This window comes from Chrysochloris asiatica, unplaced genomic scaffold, assembly GCF_000296735.1.
Source record: "Chrysochloris asiatica unplaced genomic scaffold, ChrAsi1.0 scaffold00219, whole genome shotgun sequence".
Classification (NCBI taxonomy): domain Eukaryota; kingdom Metazoa; phylum Chordata; class Mammalia; order Afrosoricida; family Chrysochloridae; genus Chrysochloris; species Chrysochloris asiatica.
In genome coordinates, this window is record NW_006408737.1 from 2,993,668 (window position 1) to 3,014,426 (window position 20,759).

Here is a 20,759-nt window from a genome sequence, read left to right on the forward strand (position 1 = left end):
AAAGCAAGCCAATCCTTCTTCCAGTGATCAGAGTCACTCATCAGCATGTAGCAGACACTGATTAGTTCATTCAGCATCCTCCAAACCCCTTCTTGTCCTATGGAACCTGAGAGCAAAACCCAATCAAACTCACTACATTTTTCTGACTAATTGTTAATGGGGGAGGTTCTGCTTGCAATCTGACCTCCATCAAGGAAACAACCACAGTGACTTAACAGCAGCAAGCAGTGTGAGATTGGTGTTTTGTAAGTGTCAAGTGGCAGAAGTGGGCAAAGTGAGGTTTCTCCTACAGCAGCCTCAAGCTGAGCTGTTCCTACTTCCCATACTTGATTCCCTTCTCACCCCTACCCTGAAATTCAGTAAGTTATCTAATACCCAACCACAACCCCTTTTCTGCTTAAATTAAATAAAGCAGATACAATTGTCTGAAACAAAGAATCCCAACCAATACTCTGAAAGGGCAAGTATTTTTAATTTCTACAGTTCCAGCCTATGAATTTTGATCTGATCATACAAATTACACTATGTGTGACTATAGGATAAGCACTGAACTGTTGGCAGTTCGAATCCACTAGATACTCCTCAGAAATTCTATACTGTTAAGTGGTGTCTAGTTGAAAACAACTAGACAGTACTTAGTAATAATGAGCTAATATTTACTTGGGTGATTAAACAATAAATTCAAGCATTTGTTTTGTTGCTGTTAGATGCCATTGAGTCCACTAAGATTCACTTACCATAGATACAACTGAACAAAACACTGCCAGATCCTCCATCACCCTCCCAATTGCTTTGTTTATGTTTGAGCCCATTGTTGCTGCCATTATGTCAATCCATCTCATTGGCGTCTTCCTCATTTTGATGACCCTCCACTTCACCTAGCATGATGTCCCTCTCCAGGGACCAAGTCTTATCATCCTTGCTTGAGAACAGCATTCTGGCTCTACTACTTCCAACACAAATTTGTCTGTTCTTCTGGCACTCCATGACACTTAATATTCTTAAAATTCAAATACATCTATTTTTTTTGCAATCTTCTGTATTCATTGCTAATTTTCACATACATATGAGGCTATTGAATATATAATGGCTTGGGTCAAGTGAGCCTTACTCCTTAAACTGACAAATCCTGACAGTATTTATATACATTTTGAATAAATGTTCTGTGTTCTATGCAACACACCTAGGGGAAAGGACAGTAAAAAAAATCAAAGGTTTACAACAAGAAGAATCTAATCTTCTCAATAAACCTGATTTACCAGTATGTCATTCTTATAAATACTCAAATTATGATAGTACTTTCAAAGGAAACAATTGAATCTGGACAATAACGTCACCTATGGCTCTCTTCTCAACATTATAACTAATTTTTTTTTGTTATGATTAAATTATACTTATTACTTAATTTTTTAACTTATCCTGGATAAATATCTGGATTTGTGGCTAATAAATTAAACAGTTCATTTATGACTCTTCCAAGACCTGTGAGACATTAGATGTGACCAAGCTTGAGAAGCTGAGGGAACCCAATCCGTCTCACACTTTTTATAAAACTCAAAAGTACAGTTCTAACAAAAAATAAGTATGGCATTTAAAAAAAAAAAAGACTCTTAAATGCTATGTCTTTGACTGTACTTAGGCTAGAAAAGGAGCTGTACCTGGAGATTGATCTCTGCCTCATAGAAGGTTAGGCATGAGCAGTAATGACGATCTGAGTCAATATCCGTTAGGACCACCACAAAGAATGTTGGCTGTTTCCTCTCTCTGGATAGCTGCCACCCGCCAGGCTGACAAAACTAAATGGGATGAAAAATTAAAAATAAATTATTTTAAAAATATAACAAAAACTTATTACTCATTTACTTTTGGAAAATGTTAAATGTTCCCCCATTAAGAAGAATATTCTAGCTGATATGCAAACTACTTCAGTCAACTTTAAAAAATGTTTTCACGTGGAGATTCCTAAAACCAAAATCTTTCATTGATGTACATATATGGTTTATGAGCACAGCCTAGAGTTTGCACACTCATCTGGAGACTTAGGTTAGCAAACAAAGGAAAATAACAACAAAAGCAATAGATGTTTTCTACCACTATGAACAACAAATGAATTAGGTTAAAGATAAAGTGCACGGTATCTATCACCTGATGGAAAACATAGCTATTTAAAATTTTTTCTCATGAATCTTAGAATCTTAAATACTGTGCAACAAAAAGGGTATGTTCATGAGCAATATTGCTCATGAGAAATGGAACTGAAACAGGAATGAGCTCACCAGTCCTCTATGCCAAATTACCTTGAGTGACACTGTACTATAAGCACTGGACTACAAACCACAAGGTCGGAGGTTCAAACCCACCAGGCGTTCCTTAGAAACCCTATTCATGGTTGTGACTCGATGGCACTTAACAACAACAACCTGTTAACAGAGTGGCTTATCAGGTAAGCTTATATAAGTTAGTACTCAGAGCAGTCATTGGCACATACTTTACTGTCTATAAATGTTAGCAATTATGATTAGTAACCCCTTCGATTCAGTCTTAGTATCTATTACCATATCTCTGACACTGTTTTTCCCTTCTGTACTGACCTTTTCTAAAACCTGCCTCTCATTTCACTGCCTTATTTCCCCTCATGTGACTCTAGAGAGACATTAGAAAATAAAGATGTGGATGGTTTCTATATTTGGGGAGAAACATTATGTTCACGGCTTCTCTGAAAAATTGAAAAATTCTATCAGATGCATTTCTTTAAGCACACATCATAAAGAGAAATACATGAAAAATGCATGAAATAGCAAATAAGTGAAAACATTTCTGTTCACAAGATTTTTGTTTAAAAATGTGATTCAAGAACTATTTATTAATCACTTAAACCCACTGTCATCAAGTTGATTCTGAATTAGAGTGACCCAGCACAGGGTTTCTGAAGCTGTGAATCTTCATGGGAGCAGAAAGCTTCGTCTTTCTTCCATGGAGCAAATGGTGGCATTCAACTGCCAACATGGTGGTTAGCAGCCCAGTGCTCGTCCAGCAATGTTACCAGGGTGTCTACTAACCACTTAAGTGCTCTTTTATGAAGTCACTCTAAAACTCTCTGGTTTCTCCACTCCCTCCAGATCAAAGAATCAGGTGTCTCCACCCCCTCCATGCCGCTAAATGACTTCTGCATATTTTTATTGCAATAAATGCACTTAATAATACTTTCCTCCTATATATTCCCTTAGCACTTCTTATCTATTCTACTAATCGGGCATAGAAAAACTGCCCTTTCATTTTCCCTCTCATTAATTGTGTATGTGTCTTAACAATCCATCTATACTAAGATCCAAGGAGCTCTGGTAGCGTAGGGGTTACGAATCAGGCTGCGAATCTTAAGGTCAGCGGTTTGAAACTACCAGCTGCTCCGCGGGAGAAAGATGAGGCTTTTTACTCCCGTAAAGATTTACACCCTTGGAAACCCTATACAGGGTCGCTATGGGTCGGAACCGACTCGACGGCACCTAACAACAACAACATACTAAGTTCCAGGTCACTGTGCCTTAGGCTTAATTGTGACCACCATAAGCCTTTCCTTTCCCCTCCAGAACAGCAGTTCTCAAAGTGTGGTACACAGAATCACATAAGTCTCCAAGTGAAACTATTATCTGTAACATAATATTCATACATTAGTTGAATCTTTCGCTTTGTTGACATTTACACTGACGGTGCAAAAGCAACAGTGGATAAAGCTTAACAGGAATCAAAGCAGTGCACCAAACTAGTAGGTGTATTCTTCAAAACTGTGCATTTAAAAAAAAAAAAAAATGTTCTTAAGTCAGTTACACTTAAGAAGGTTCTTGATGAAGTAATAAACTTTAACTTGATCCTTGAGCACACAATTTTTACAAAATATTCTGTGTTTCAAAATAGTAAGTACAAATTAAAGCACTTTTGCTACATGTGGAAGCATGATGGCTATCTTAAGAACACTTGTGCAATTGTTTAAGCTATGAGCTGAACTACCTTTTTTTTAAATAAACATTGTTTTACTTGAAAGGATAATTGAAAAAATTTGGTTATATAGACTTTTGCATTTGGTAGGCAATTTTCAAAGTAAACATTACTTCAAGATAAAGATTTAAGAGCATTTGTTACTTATGACAAAACGTACACTTTCAAGAAATATTGTGAGCCTGACAGCTTTGCAATACTTTTAAGATTTTCTGATGTACAATACAGTAATGCTAATTAATGTGACTGAAAATATTATGTAATAAAATGTATAAAAATTTATTAATATCTGCATGTCACTCAACTTATAGTTTCCAAATAGCCAATGAATAACAATCAAAATTATGTATAAAAGAGTCACTCAAAGTACAAGGCAGACAAATAAGTCTTTATGTAAGGTAGTATATAAAGTTCATTGATGTGGCTACTAATATACATTGCAACTGAACTTAAAAAAAAAAAAAAAAAGTGAAAGGCTTTAAAAATACTCCTCCCTTCCTCCTTTTTCCAATAATACATTTGGGAGACATGATTTTCTTCATATAATTCAATCAAAACAATACTGCACTAAATGCAGATGCAGATATATGAGAATCTAGCTATCTCCTATTAAGTCACAGATCAAGGATATTTACAAAAATGAAAAACAATACCAGTTTTTTCTGTTTTGGAAACTACTTTTTATCATGTTGTTGTGGTTAAGTGCTGTCGAGTTGATTCCAACCCATAGCGACCCTGTACAGGGTTTCTGGGGCTGTAAATCTTTATGGGAGCAGAAAGCCTCATCTTTATCCTGTGAAACAGCTGGTCGTTTCAAACTGCTGACTTTGAGATTAGCAGCCTGATTCATAACCATTACGCTACCAGAGCTCCTTAGTTTTTAATCATAAAATATGTTATTTAAGGTAACATGTTTTTTGCTATTATTTTTAAATACATTAAAATAAATTTAGTTGTAATTTTCAGTATTGTTAATCGATAGGCAATAAAAATAAAATGCTTTGAGGATCTTAAATAATTTGTAAGACAAAGTATAAGAAAAAATTGCTGTTAACTAGTCTAGGCTTAAACCTCTTGGGTAACAAAAACTATAATCCTCAGTAGATTCATGGAGCTTCATCAGGTTACAACAATACTTCTATGTTTCTCTCAAAGTCTGCTTCCTTTCTCCCAACAAATTTATTTCCTGAATGAAGTACCCAAAAATAAAATAAAATAATAATTGCTGTGGAGTCTTTGTCAATCACGGCAACCTCATGTGTTACAGAGAAGAAATAATCCATAGGATGTTCTTAAATGTAAAGCCTTGGAAACCCTACACAGGGTCACTATGAGTGGAAACCGACTCGATGGTACTTAACAATTTTTACGGAAGTAGTTTACCTGGTCTTTCTTCCATGAAACTGTTAGGTAACCTCAACACCAGCCTTTAGGCTAGCACCTGATCAGAAACCACTAATGCCACCCAAGTATATAATCTTTTAAAATGAATTTCAAAACGGGAAAGAGGTATCTAAGCTTGAATTATAAAGATTGAGTCAGCAGCATTACCTGCTTAATAAACTGCCTTTGTGATACAAAGGGAGTGCGGTGAGAATAGACTAACTATAAGGCTGGCAGCAGTTTGAAATCAGCTCTGCAGGTGGAAAGATTATTGTTCTTGTAAAAATTGTTGTTGTTAAGTGCTTTCAAGTCAGTTCCAACCCATAGAGACCCTGTATAGCGTTTCCAAGGAGTAGCTGGTGAGTTTGAACAACCAACATTGCAGTTCAAATGGCTTCTCAGTCTAGCGCATTAACCACAGCACCACACCAGGACTCTTCTGTAAAGATTACAGCCTAGGGAATCCTATGGGGCAGTGCCTCTTTACCCTATAAAGGGGTTGTGTGCGTAGGGCTTGACTCAACGGCATACAACAACATATAATCATGTAGAAATTGATTATTAAATTTGGTAAATGATACTAAAAGCAATATACAACAGTATGACAATTGCGTATTTTCATAAAATTTTTAATTAAATTCTAAGTTTTTAATAAGGATTAAGCTAAATCTCTTTATATTAATTTCAAGTCTATCAAATATACTGACTTCTTAAAATGGAAGTTACCTGTCATAGGCAAAGTTCACAAATAAGAAAGTAATTTTTCATAGTCAAACAGATCTACTACTGAAATGACTCGTCTGATATTTTGTTGATTAAAATGAGAAAAAGCAGATTTTTATGTCTTTACTTTCTGCAAACCCTTTTTACATATGCACAATGAGAAAAACATAGACTAGACAAAAATGTACATGGCATGACTGTCATTGAATAACCTCTGCAAGGATAATGTTGTTAAGTACCATCCAGTCGGTTCTGAATCACAGTGAGCCTCTATTAGGGTTTCTAAGGAGTGGCCGGTGAGTTTGAACTACTGACCTTGTAGTTCAAATCAACCTACAGTCCAGTGCCTTATCCCACAGCACTATACCAGGACTCTAATAGTCACTGATAATATTTCCCAACACCATCATCACATCCATAAATATATAGCTCAATGAGTCTTTAAACAGAAAAATTTAATGTGTCCTTTATTTCTCTTAAGGTCTACAATAAAATCCCTATTCTAGTAGAAAACTGGAGTCCTGGAATGGCACAATAGGATAAGCACTAGACCTCTAACATCAAGGTCAGCAGTTCAAATCTAGCATCTGTTCCTTGGAAACCCCATTACAGGGTTTGCTATGTGTCGGAACTGACTCACCAGCACTTAACACCACCACCACACCAAGGGAAAATTATAAACATAGAATCAAGAAAGAGAATGTGAGAATTTGAATACTAAGACCTCCTTAGTTAAACTCAAATGGCATCAGTTTTCTTAGCTTATATTATAAAAGAAATTCTGTACTTTTCTTTAAAAAATGTATTAACAGTAAAACTTTTGGGAAATTCCAAAGATCATTTTTCAAGTACAGTAACTATGTCTTTAAAACTAAGCTTAAACATGACCAAAACTAAGAGAGTAAAGACAATTTTGTTAGTTCTGGCCAAAAAATTTTTTCTAGATTCTTCACAAAGAGGTTGTCAGGGAGTCAATTAGACTCTGGCTACAAATGGGATCCCCTATATTTTATAAAAACTAAAATATCATTAGATACATACTTGATAGTAAAATTTGAATTCTACAGTCTCAAATGAAATACATTAATATATAAACATTCAGAAAATAAACAATTTAGCAGCTCACACAATTGTTTACAAATACTTTTTTCAAAGTATGTAAAGAAATGGTCCTAATGTGTAGTTAAATGTTTATCTTTCAAATTTATTGTCTTTTCTGTCCATAAGATTTAGAAATAGAGATTTTAGAATACTAAGAAGGAGCTCTGGTAGTGTAATGGTTACAAATCAGGCTGCTAACCTCAAGGTTGGCAGTTCGAAACTACCAGCTGTTCCATGGGAGGCTTTCTGCTCCTTTAAAGATTTGCAGCCTCAGAAACCCAATGCAGGGTCACTATGAGTAGGAAAAGACTCCATGGTACTTAACAAGAAGAGGTAATCCCTCTATTTAATGAGAAGTACTTCTCAGAAGCTGGACTTAAAACCACAAGGTCAATGATTTGAACTCATCAGCAGCTCCACAGGAGAAAGATGAGTCTTTCTGCTCCCACATACAGGGTTGCTATGAGTCAGAACCAACTTGGAGGCACTTAACAACTTCTCATAGGATTTGTAATCGAAATACCACAATTCTAGTGGTTCCACCATTTCAAAGCTTAACTGACAGTGTGTTAAGGAAGTAATAAACAATGAGGGAATGGTCACTACAATTCTTGAACCTGAGCTCGAATCACATTCCTCACAGTGATGTGACAGGATGTTTAGACAGCTGGGAACAAAGTAGTCACTAAAAGATAGTAAGCAGAATGATAAGCATTGAACAAAGAGGATAAAATTATCCTGTTGTCTTTATTGGCAAATAGGGAAAAAATGCTATCATAGGTGCAAAATCCAAAATGTTTAGAATTAACTGTTATAACTGAATGGCCTACATTTTGCCCTCCTTTCTTCAAGCTGCTGAAAATACACACCTATTTGGAGTGACATTCAAGAAATATGCCCTAAAGTGGTAAAACAATAATTGTTTTAATACATACAAGAGTGAGTCCTGGTGTGGTGTTGTAGGGTAAGCACTTGGATGCTAACCATGAGGATGGCCGTTCAAACCCACCAGTCGCTCCTTGGAAACCCTACACAGGGATGCTATGAGTAAGAACCAACTAACCAACAACATAGACACAGCACTTATGTGTGTGACTACTCCCTTTCATCCTACCCTAACCATTTCACACCGATTAGAGGGATTCATTTTCAGGATGTAACCTTTGTTCAGCACCAGTATTCTTTAAGACTTAGGCATAATTTGGAAGGAAATAATACTTTAAGGTCACAAGGTTAGAATTGCTAGACATTGCTAGAATCCACACATTAATGCATTACAGACACCAACTTTTATTTGTTTATTTCATGGCACAAATACATGAAATAGGCCACTTACAAATAGGCTACTCATCTGCAAACAAAGTATAAATTTGATACTGTTCACATTTGTAAAAGACTTCACGTACATTTAAATTATATCTCAAAAGACTCATTTTACAAACAATGAAACCAAGTCTATGAGATGTTAGGGTTGCATAGCTTGTTGTATTCTACAAAGGCAGAACATGAATCCAAGTCGCTAAATCTATAAGTAAAGTCCTTTCACTCCAATATTATCTTTATAAATCATCTCATGAATATTATTATTTATATAAATTCATGGTAAAAAATTCAAAAAAAAAAATGGACTAAATTTTATAACATGCAGCCCTCTCCCTTCCTTACAACCATTTATCTCTGAATGGAAGATCCTCATATGTGTATAAATGTATTTTTATGTAAAAGGAGACCTACTGTACATATGGAGTCCAGGTGTGGCATTGTGGGCTAATGACCTAGACTTTAAGGTCAATTTGAACCACAAAGTTGGTGGTTCAAGCTCACGAGCCACTCCTTGGAAGCCCTACACAGAGTCACTATGAGTCAGAACCGACTCAACAACATTTAATAACAACAAATTGTACGTACAGTTATGAATCCTGCTTTCCTCCAGTTACTTAAAATTTTAATTCACAAGTACATATGTTTATTTAATGATCTTGTTGTTGTTGTTGTTGTTGTCAGGTGCCATCGAGTCGGAACCGACTCATAGCGACCCCATGCACAGCAGAACGAAACAATGTTCGATCCTGGGCCAACCTCACTACCGCCGCCACACCTGAGTCCATCAATGATGCCACCTGGCTGACCTATCTCGTTGGGGGTCTTCCTCTTCTTCTCTGACCCTCCACCCTACCCAGCATGACATCCTTCTCCAACGATTGTTTCCTCCGGACAATATGTCCAAAGTAGGAGAGACGAAGCTTAGCCATCCTGGCCTCCAAGGAGCACTCTGGCTGCACTTCTTCCAAAACAGATCTATTGGTTCTTTTGGCAGTCCATGGCACTTTCAGTATTCTCCTCCAACACCACAACTCAAAGGCATCAATTCTTCTACGATCCTCCTCATTCACTGTCCAGCTTTCACATCCATATGAGGCTATTGAAAACACAATGGCCTGGGTCAGGCGCACCCTAGACCTCAAGCTGACATCTCTGCTCTTCAACACTTAAAAAAGTTCCTGTGCAGCAGATCTGCCCAGTGCAATACGTCGTCTGATCTCTTGACTGCTGCTTCCGCGAGTGTTGATAGTTGATCCAAGAAGAATGAAGTCCTTGACAACTTCAATCTTTTCTCCATTGATAAGAATGTTGTTTATTGGTCCAGTGGTGAGGATTTTTGTTTTCTTGACATTGAGATGTAATCCATATCGAAGGCTGTGCTCTTTAATCTTCATAAGTAAATGTTTCAAGTCCTCTTCACTTTCAGCGATCAAGGTTGTATCATCTGCATATCGCAGGTTGTTAATGAGTCTTCCTCCAATCCTGATGCCACGGTTTCTTCATAGAACCCAGCTTCTCGTATTATTTGCTCAGCATACAGGTTGAATAAGTATGGTGAAAGAATACAACCCTGTCTCACACCTTTCCCAATTTTAAAACATTCAGTGTTGCTGTTAGGTGCCATTAAGTCAGTACCGACTCGTAGAGACCGTATGCACAACAGAATGAAACACGGCCTGGTCCTGGGCCAACCTTACAATTGTTGTCACGTTTGAGCCCATTGATGCTGCCACTTTGTCAATCCATCTCGCTGGGGGTCTGTTTTAGATGTAATGGCTAATTAGTACACCATCATATGCTGTCATTTGCCATTTAGTGGGTTCCGTTTCATAGTGACAGAATGAAACACTTTCTGTCTAGTCCTGTACCATCCTCACAATCATTGCTGTTTGAGCTCACTGTTGCAGCCACTGGGTCAATCCACCTTGTTAAGAGTCTTCCTCGTTTTCATTGACCCTCTATACTTTACTAAGTCCTTCTCTAAGAACTGGTCCCTTCTAATAGCATATCCAAAATATATAACATGAAGTCTCTCTATCTTAGTTTTTAAAGATCATTCTGGCTGTACTTTTTCCCAAGACAGATTTATGTAATTACTTAGAGATTCATAAAATACCATAACTTAACCAGTGCTCTATGGGTAGATATGTACAGTGCTTATAATTTTTTTTTATAACGAATGCTGAGATGTATGTTACTGTTCACTGTCATCGAATCGGTTTCTGAATCACAGTTTCCAAAGAATGGCTAGTGGGTTGAACTGCCAATCTTGTGGTTACCAGTCTAGTTGCTTGTCCTACACAGTGCCATACCAGAACCAGAGAGGAATATTTGTTGTTGTTAAGTGCCATCGAGTTGGTTCTGACTCATAACAACCCTATATAAAGTTTAGAAGGATAAGCTGGTAGGTTTGAACCACCGGCCTTGAAGTTCAAACAGACTTTGCAGTCCAGTGCGTATCCTATAGCACTACACCAGGACTCCAATATAGTATTACATAAATCTTTCTAGCATATCTCATTATTTTCTTAGGGAATGAGAACTGGTTTTGTACAGTATAAGCAAATTGAGTGCAAAAATGCTTTAATTACCCTTAAATTCCTTTTGAAAGGTTAGGTAACCCCAAGATTATTTTGCTTTGATGACAGATTCTAAAGAGGAAAAAAAGTAATAACAAAGAAATGTTGCTATGAACTGTATTCTGACCAAATAAAAACTGATTTGTGAAATAACACTTTAACATAAATTTTGGCAAGCTGAATTCCATGCAGCATCAGACATATGATCTATACTTAAAAGAGATTTTTCAAAAGTTCAGAAAAATATAGTGGGCAGTAAGACTCTGGGAAATTCTCAAATGTTTTGTTATTATGGAATGCTGTTAATAAGTGTCTTCGAGTCGGTATGTACTCACATACACCCAGTACAGGATTCCTGAGGTTTTTTAATCTTTGCAGGAGCAGAAAGCCTCTTCTTTTTCTCATAGAGCGACTGGTGGGCTTGAACCAGGGATATTGTGTTTTATATTCCAGTTCTTATTGTATGGACCCACTCTGCTCCCACGTTATAGAATAATGGGTATCAAATATGAGTGACTAATTCTAGTGGGCAGCTTTTGATGAAGTATACTTTTAAAGGTCTATATAAAACAATGTACTTAAAATGAAGCTTATTTCAATGTTTCACCCATATTTTAACAAAAATTTACATTCAGATATTTGATTATTGGCACTGTAGGATAAGCACTGAACTATGGACCAAAAGGTTGGCAATTCAAACCCACCAGCTGCTCCTTGGAAACCCTGTATTGGGTCGCTATGAGTTAAAATTAACTCAATGTCCCTTAACAACAATAACACACAAAGCTGCACTGGCCTCATCAGTATTACAGAACTTCTATTGTATGTAAGAAAATAATATCGTCTGCCTAGAAAATCCAAGCAAACTGATTAAACTCTGTTTAAATTGATGAAAGTTTAGTTAGGTAGATAGAACACATAAAAAAAAAATCATGTTTTCTTTAACAATTAGAAAAAGGATCTCATTCTTAAATAACATGCTCCCAAAATTACAGGAGAGCTCTATAACTTGCCAAGTTTTCAATATTTTGGTAATTATGAACAGTCCTACACTCAAGCCTTTTAATAAGAAAATTTCAATAAGCAACTCTAAAGGGAAAACGAACATTTGGAATCATTTCTAACTCTCAAGTGTTGTAAAATTATCATTACACATCAATTACAATTTTAAACAATTCCAAATTAAGAGCACAAAAGTTAAGTCACCAATGACTTCTAATTAAGCATGGCAGATTTAACATATTAATATATTTACCTTCAAGACTTCCTGAAAGATTACAATTAAAAAGACACAAACAGCAAAGAAATGGGAAAGGAGACAATAATTAATTTTAAAAGTTAACACTATTTTGCAAGCTGGAGAACTCATTTACACCATAAATTCCTGTTACCAAATATAGAGGAAAGACAAAAAACAAAAATAAGAACAACAACAACAACAAAATAACAAGAAAAGGAACTCAGTGGCCATAAAAACAATACAGGAAGAAGAAAACTTCAAACCCAGGAGAATGAAGACATCACAAATATTAAGAAGAGATTATATATCATAGAGCACTCACAGAACAAGATGGAATTAAAAACAACAAAGAAAGGAATGTCCCAGTAGGTGCATAAAAGAAATTTTAAAAATGGAAAATGTTAGATAAAATGTAAGAAAATTAAATCACTGTAGGAGACCTAACTTTTTAGTACTAGAAAATTCAGAAATAGTACATACAAAGGAGAAACAGTTATATAAGAAATAACAAGCCCCCATTGTCCTCCAAAACTGTTAAGACACTAGAGGGTAAGCACTGGACTACTAACTGCATGGTAGTTCAAATCCATCAGCCGCTCTTCAAAAAACTCTACATACAAGGTTTCTATGAGTCAGAGCTAATTTGATGGCACTTAACAAGATATCAAATTAACGACAATTTTTTTATCCTATCATAATGAAATTTCAGAAAATTTAAAGATAAAGAGACGACCCGAAAAGCTTCCAAATGGGAAATAATTAGATATTTTGAAATGTATGAAGAATTAGAATTACAACAGAAATCTACTAATATAATTAATCACATTAATAAATTTAACCAAAAAATAAATATCATGAAATCAATGTCATAATGGAGGAAAAAATGACAAAATTCAACCCCCATTCTTAATGAATCCATTATCCATTATCATTTTTACTGCTTACTAGATACATCACTGTAGGATCAGCACTGGACTTCAAACCACAAGGTTGGCAGTTCAAACCCACCAATTATTCCTTGGAAACCCTGTACATGGTCCCTATTAGTCAGAACCAACTAGACAGCACTTAACAACATTATACAGGAAAAACAGATATAAAAACTGGAAGTTAAGATTATTATGTGTCAATAACATGGCTGTATAACCCAGAAAATGGAAGAGGATCAGCTAAAAAAAATATTGTGAACAGTAAGTGAATACAATAAGGCAGTAAGATAAAATTAACATATAGAGATAACTTCAACTTTGGATCAAGATAGAGTAACACGAACTGAATTTACACTGTAGGCTGAAACAACTTAAAAAGCTAGGCAAAATGAACAAAACAACAGTGTGTCAAGACACTGGATATCAGGCAATGAAGGACAGTGATACCTGTGGGGCAGTAAGCAAGGCAATTTCTACTAGTATCCCAGTTTTCAGCCTACAGAAAGCTTAAAGGCTACATTGTGGAAAGGGCGAAGAGAGACAGAGCTGGGAGGACTCCATTAGATGAGGCACCAAGTTGAACTAGAAGACAAAAGCATCTGGAGTCCAGAGAGTTGAGTACCAGAGGGAAATGAGCTGCATGAAGACCTGGGAAAATCTGCAGAGAATCCCCATGGAAAATTCAGCACATGCTTGTGGGAAACATCCTAAAGCCGGGAAATCATTCAAGGAGAGGAAAACAGTGACTTTTGCTTAAACAGAATTGAGGGTAATGCTTATTCCTTCTAGTCAGAGTGAAAAAATATGTAATTCAAGGGGCACTGGGTATGCAGTAGAGTATGAGATATGAAGGCGGCTTGTGACTGAATCCAGCCTGTTGTTCCTGTTAAGTGCTACAGAGTGGGTTTTGACTCATAGCGACCCTGTATAGGGCTTCCTAGGAGTGGTCAATGGACTTGAGTCACTGACCTTCCAGTTAGTAGTTCAGTGCTTACTTATCCTATAGTACCACATTAGGATGCCAACCCCAGTCTGTTGTTGCTTTTAAGTGCCATCAAGTCAGTTCTGATTAACAGCAACCCTGTACAGGGTTTCCAAGGAGCATTTAGTGAGCTTAAAGAGCTGACTTCGCAGTTCAAACCGACCTTGCAGTCCAGCGCATTAACCCAAAGCACCACACCAGGACTTCAGCCTAACAGGGTTTAATTCCATCTTGTGCCTAGGCTTAAGTGTTCAGATGCCAATTTTTCTTGAGTACTTACTTCATGTACCACTGTCAGTGGAACAGCCAGAGTCAGAAATAGAGTATATTTTGCAGTAGAGTTTGGGCCACTTCCCTCACAGGTACATTCCTAAGCACATTGCTAACAGTCACCAAGTTGTGATGTCATACCCCGAGAGCTTTCCTATCTGCAACAGTCCCCTTCCTACTCTCTGCAGGCCTGGCATGTTACCTGATCAACTGATTGGAAGAGATGAATAGTTGTGTGCATTCCAAAACAGAGATGACCCAATGGAATGTAGAAATCCTCAGACAGCATCATTAATATCACTTGCAAGTAAAGTTTTTGCTAAAGATAATTCAAAAACAGCTGCAACAGTACATTGACAGGAACTGCCAAAGGTTCAAGCCGGATTCAGACTACGATGTGGACTGAGGTCGGCTGGATCTTGGTTGAAAGCAGAGAAAACCAGAAAGATATTTTCCTGTGCTTTATTGACTATTTCAAGGCTTTCGACTGTGTGGCACACAACAAACCATATCACAGACAATTAGCATTCTTGAACACTTAATTGTACATATACCAAGAGGCAGTCGTTCAAACAGAACAAGGGGACACTGACTGTTTTAAAATCTGTAAAGGTGTGCATCTGGGTTGTATTCTTTCACCATATTTATTCAATCTATACGCTGAGTAATAATCCAAGAAATTGGATTATATGAAGAACAAGGTATCAGGATTACAGGAAGACTGGTTAACAAAAATCCTCACCACTGGACCAATACATAGCATCATAATGAATGGAGAAAAGACTGAAGTTGTCAAAGGCTTCATTTTTCTTGGATCCACCATCAACACTCATGGAAACTGCAGTCAAAATATTAAACAACGTATTGCATTAGGCAAATCTGCTGCACAATACACCTCTTTAAAGTGTTGAAGAGCAAAGGTGTCAGTTTGAGGACTAAGGTGCACCTGACTTGAAGCCAGGATATTTTTAACTGCCTCCTATGAATGTGAAAGTTGGAAAATGAATAACCAAGACTGTAGAAGAATGTAGATGCATTTGAAGCATGGTGCTAGAAAAGAATATTAAAAGTACCATGAACTGCTAAAAGAACAAACAAATCTGTATTGGAAAAAGTATAGCTACAATGCTTTACATTATTGTTTTAGCTCACAATAAAAACTTAAGATTACATTACAATAAAGTAAGCTTTTCATACACTGAGTTATATGTGTATGTATGTTTTAATATTCCTCATGATGGTGAAATATAATTTTTTTAAAGTATCAAATTTATTAAATTAAGAGAAAGTAGTTTCTTTAATGAAGAGTCAAAAGGAAAATCAAAGGAAGGAGAAAACTATAAGTTAAGAAAGATTTAAAAGACCTATCAGCCAAATTATGAGTATAATATGCAGATCTTTTATGGAAGGTAATTCAAAAGGGCCAACTATTAAGAAAGTTCAAAAAATGAGACATACAATATGTGGTTCTTTTTTGAATGATGATTCAAACAAACCAATTGTTAAGAAAAGAAAGTGGAAGTGTGACACATGCATGCACTGATGGGGAACTATGAACACTGCCAACCATTTGGTGATAGTAAATAATTACTGCTAATTTTTCAGGTATGACAATGGCATTGTGCTTATATCAAAAACAAAAAGAAGACATATCTTAAAATATATATTAAAATATTTACACATAAAACAATATTAAGTTAAGTAAAATGACATTTATGGTTATATGTAATTTCATATGGTTCAACTGATATAATGTCTGTGGTTTGTTTTAATATAATCTAATGGAGGGGAACAATGTTAGCCTGGTAAGTGGACGGTGTGTAATCAAGAGTTAATAACAGTTGTAGGTGGATGATGAGTATATGAGCATTCATTGTTTTGTATTTTGGTATTTTAATTTTCCTATAGTCTTAAAGTTAAAAAAATTTAAAAACTGAGGGAGTGAATACTACCTTATATAATGATGTCTTACCCAATGTTTATCAGCATTAGATTAGCACCGTAGATGACACAAAGTCAATTCTAAGTAATAGCTATCCTATATGACTGAGTAGCTCTGCCTCATAGGGCTTCCTAGGCTCTAATCTTAATATGTAAGGAACCACGGTGGTGCTATAGGATTAACACTGGATTGCAAATCACTAAGTTAGTGGTTCAAGTCCACCAGTTGCTCACAGGAGAAAGACCCTCAGAAACCCTATAAAGGGTTGCTATGAGTCAAAGCCAACTCAATGGCACTTAACAACAACAACAACATTATTGGAAAAAGAAATAGTAGGTCATTGCTGAATGGAACAGAAGAAACCTCTAGCCTGACAAGTAAAAGGTGGACTAACAGGGAACAGAAATCTATTTGTTAGCTACAATGGCCCAGGTTATATGTGTCAGTACTTCGTGAGCAGTGGGCGTAGTGATGGTGACATTAGGGCTGACAGTAACTAATTCAACAATTAGTCTACAGAACAGCTACTATGTGTCAAACACTGTTCTAGAAAATGAAAACAAGAAAGATAAAATCTCTGCCCTAGAAATTTTTACTTTCTGACATTTCCAGTGGTTCTGATGGTACATGGTTGTTTACTTAAACATTAAGTAATTCAAGAAAACACCTGGATCTAAAATACGTATGAAGGGGATTCAAAAGTTCATGAAAAAATTACACTCTTTTCATTCCATTTTCCACAAACTTTTAAAAGTCCCTCTTATATACAGTAGCCATCTGGCTCTTCTATGGACTCAGGTAAGGTTGCATTCCTTAGACTACTGGTGCTAAAGTTTGTAAAGGAACAGATACTTTAAATTACAGTGGAGTTGATCCAGAAAGCACTATATCATTTATACAAATTTCACAAAGTACCTGTAATGAAATCTTCCTTTGGTAGCCAAAGCTTAAATGAAAGTATTTTTCCAAGCATCCATTCAATCCATTGCTATGATTCTAATGGCAAAAACATCCTAAGTTTTACTGTGCTTGATGACTGAGTAGAATTGTGCACAACAGCTATCATTCTTCAAAACACAGGATACAGTATGATTTGTGATTTGGAAATAAATCAAAATATACATCAAATGAACACTAATGAAATATGATTTAAACAGTCTAAAATTTATTAGTTTTAGCTCTCATGAGCTTTATAAAAATATGTTTGGTATGAATTACTAACACTGTTCTTGATAAAGCCTGTCTAAACAAGATGAGTATTATTTACCAAAACAGAAAAGCAATGTTTTAGCCTGAGAGGACAGTTGATTAATTTAAAATTCTAACATCAATCAGTTCCCCCAAATATGTACTATTTGTTTACTTAATGCAGCCTTTCTGAAAAAGGCACTTACAGAATATTCACTGGCTGCTAAATATTATTGTTAGAAGCAGCAACCAGAGATGGTTATCTCTTTAAGCTGTTTATCTTCATCCCTTATAAAAACTACAGCAAATAGAACAAAATGTTCTACTATAAAAGTTCAGTCTAAATGTATCTGAATAATAACAAAACTGGTGTTTCCCTGGAGCTTCAGAGTCTTTGAAAAGGTAGCCTGGAAGGCAAAACCATCTTTTCAATAATTTACATTTCAAAAATCAAAACATGAAATTAAATCAACTGAAAAATATGAAGAAAAATAAAGATTCTAAAAATCTGCCATTCACACAACAAACAGAGAAAGGCTGACTGCCACACATTAAGAGGGCCAAGCAAAAGGATCAATCAGTAAGAATGAAGATTTATCAGGAAGGTCACATCTACAAGAAAAAATGGCTACGTAATTTCCAATCAGATTAGTTTGTGGGAAAACAATTGGGATGTAAAATAAAACCAGAGAATATTTTCTATTTACATAAACCTTGGCACTTGAACAGGTCTATAAATCAAAGACCAAGCTACTCAGTGAAGCCTTTGTTCAAATTAGTCAGGTCCTCAAATCAAAACAGCTCCTTCTTTTGGATCCTCAAAATTCCTTGCTTATATCAATATTTGAGCATTTATCATAGTCAGCCTTTATTACAAAACAGTAGTGCTACCAAGGTGATGGTGGTGGTTATGTGCCATGGAGTCAGTAGGATTCTTAATTTCCATAAGGAAACCTGGGTAAGATTCCCAGCCAATTCATCACATGCATAATCATCACCCATTTATCAGAGGAGACTTGAATGCTGCTATTAAGCTTAGCAGGTTTCAGTGAAGTTTCCAGAATAAGATGGACTAAGAATAAAGGACTAGCAATCTACTTCCAAAATTACCCAATGAAAACCCTAGTTCTGGATGGGGTTGGCATCAATCAGGGATAGTTGCTAACAACATCCCTATTACAAATGATTATAAAACTGTCTTCCACACTACATTATAAATTAAAAAAAGCACTACGTTTCACTAAAATTTCCCCCCTAGAATCTAGAAATATCTATCTTTCCAAAGAGGTACACAGCAAAATCTTGTTGGTTTAATTCTAGAATCTTCTATAATGCCCACAACAATCCCAAGAAATGTCAGAAATGGATACTGTAATCAGCTGTGTCCCCCAAAACGGCATGTTGAAATCCTATCCCTAACAACAGTAAATGATAGAACCTTGTTTGTGAAATACAGGTTTTTCTTTGCACATGTTACCAATTAAATTAATGAAGTTACACTGTAGTAGACTGGGTTTTAATCCTAATCCCTTCTGAATGGCACTTTATAAAAGAGAAGAACAAACACAGAAGAACAGGCACACAGAGAGGGAAAACAGCATGTGAGAACCTTGCTAAAAGTCACGGATAAACTAGAGGCTACAGAAATTGAAAACCACAAGAAAGGATCATTCCCAAGAGCCAAGAGACAGAGCATAGCCTTGCTGACACCCAAATATGAACTTCGAGCCTCAAGTACTGTAAAAAAATAAACTATCTATTTTTTGAAACCAAACCATTTTGTGGTATTTTGTTATGGCAGTCCCAGGAAAGGAAGACATATTAAACCTGTTATACAAAGGAGGAAACTGAGGTATAGGAAAGTTAAATAACATGCCAAAATTTCATTCAGTTAGGCTCTAGAACCACTGGTTTCTAGGCTAATAATTCTAATTTGATTGTACCAAAACGCTTATGAGTCTTAAGTAGCAGAAATTCAAGGAAAATTTACATACAGAATTTGCGATGAAACCAATCACAGTTTAGTAATGACCTAAAACATATCCCTCAGACTTCCGGTAAGATGGCAGACTGGGCAAATGTATTACATGGACCCTCTACAACAAAGATATGAGAGAGCAAATAAAACAGACACTGATGAAAATTCTGAAACTATTAACTTCAGAAGAAAGGTTAGAAAAGTGGATTGGAGAGAGGGAGACTGACTGGTGAATGGCCGACAGATGTGGCGTGGCCATCTTGAACCTATGTAAGCAGTTTGGCAACAGAAGGTGGCCTGGCAGAACAGAGTCACATAGGCAACTGCAAAAGGAGAAACCAACCATACCCATAGAGACTAGTTACAACAGTACCCTCAGTAGCTCCACTCACTAGGCAAGAGCCAATACCAGCTCATATATTACCTAATTCATGATAGATTGCAGACTACACCCACCACTGAGGTGTGTGGATGGCGAACAAGAAGAGTGTACATGCTTCCATTCTTTAACTGCACTTACAGGAGGCAGTGGTGAGAACCTAAGAACACATCAACATACAATCATCAATTTAATACAAATACAAAACCCAACAATGCTCCAGAGACAACAGATTATTTTAGTTCATATGAACAAACAAAAAAAGATTGGCTCAAATGAATGACCAAGATGCAGAGCCAGAAAATATTTCTGAAGGAGAAAAGGTAATGGGTCTAACTGAAAATGAATTCAAAAGAATGATATTTAGGTACCTCCAAAGGACTGACAAAAAGATTGAGGAAAGCAAGGAAAATACAAAAAATTTTAGATGAATTTGGGGAACATTGCAAGACCAGACAGACAAAATGCATATTTTGAAACACTACAAAACCTGCGATTAGAAATCCAGAACATTAATACTAAGATCTGAGAAGTGGACAATACATTGAAAGGCAAAGGAATAGACTCAAAACAATGGAAGCCCAAATTAATGAGCTTGAAGACACATCTCTCAATGCTAGTATGCTATCAGAAAAAAAGAATGAAAAGCAAAACAAAACAAAAAAACACAAAGAAAACTTAAGAGTCATGTGGGACACCACGAAGTGGGAAAATTTACAGGTAACTAGAATTCCAGAACAGGAAGACAC

At 36.2% G+C, this 20,759-nt stretch overlaps 1 protein-coding gene across 2 annotated transcripts in view; it reads right to left on the reverse strand.

Annotated features, from left to right (window-relative positions):
- Positions 1-20,759, reverse strand: part of SBF2 (SET binding factor 2) — a 552,380-nt gene that overhangs the window by 324,712 nt on the left and 206,909 nt on the right. For both annotated transcript variants that reach the window (XM_006873002.1, XM_006873003.1), the window contains exon 3: positions 1,659-1,796. In XM_006873002.1, coding sequence (XP_006873064.1) covers positions 1,659-1,796 — 138 coding nt within the window. The remainder of the gene's footprint in view (positions 1-1,658; positions 1,797-20,759) is intronic.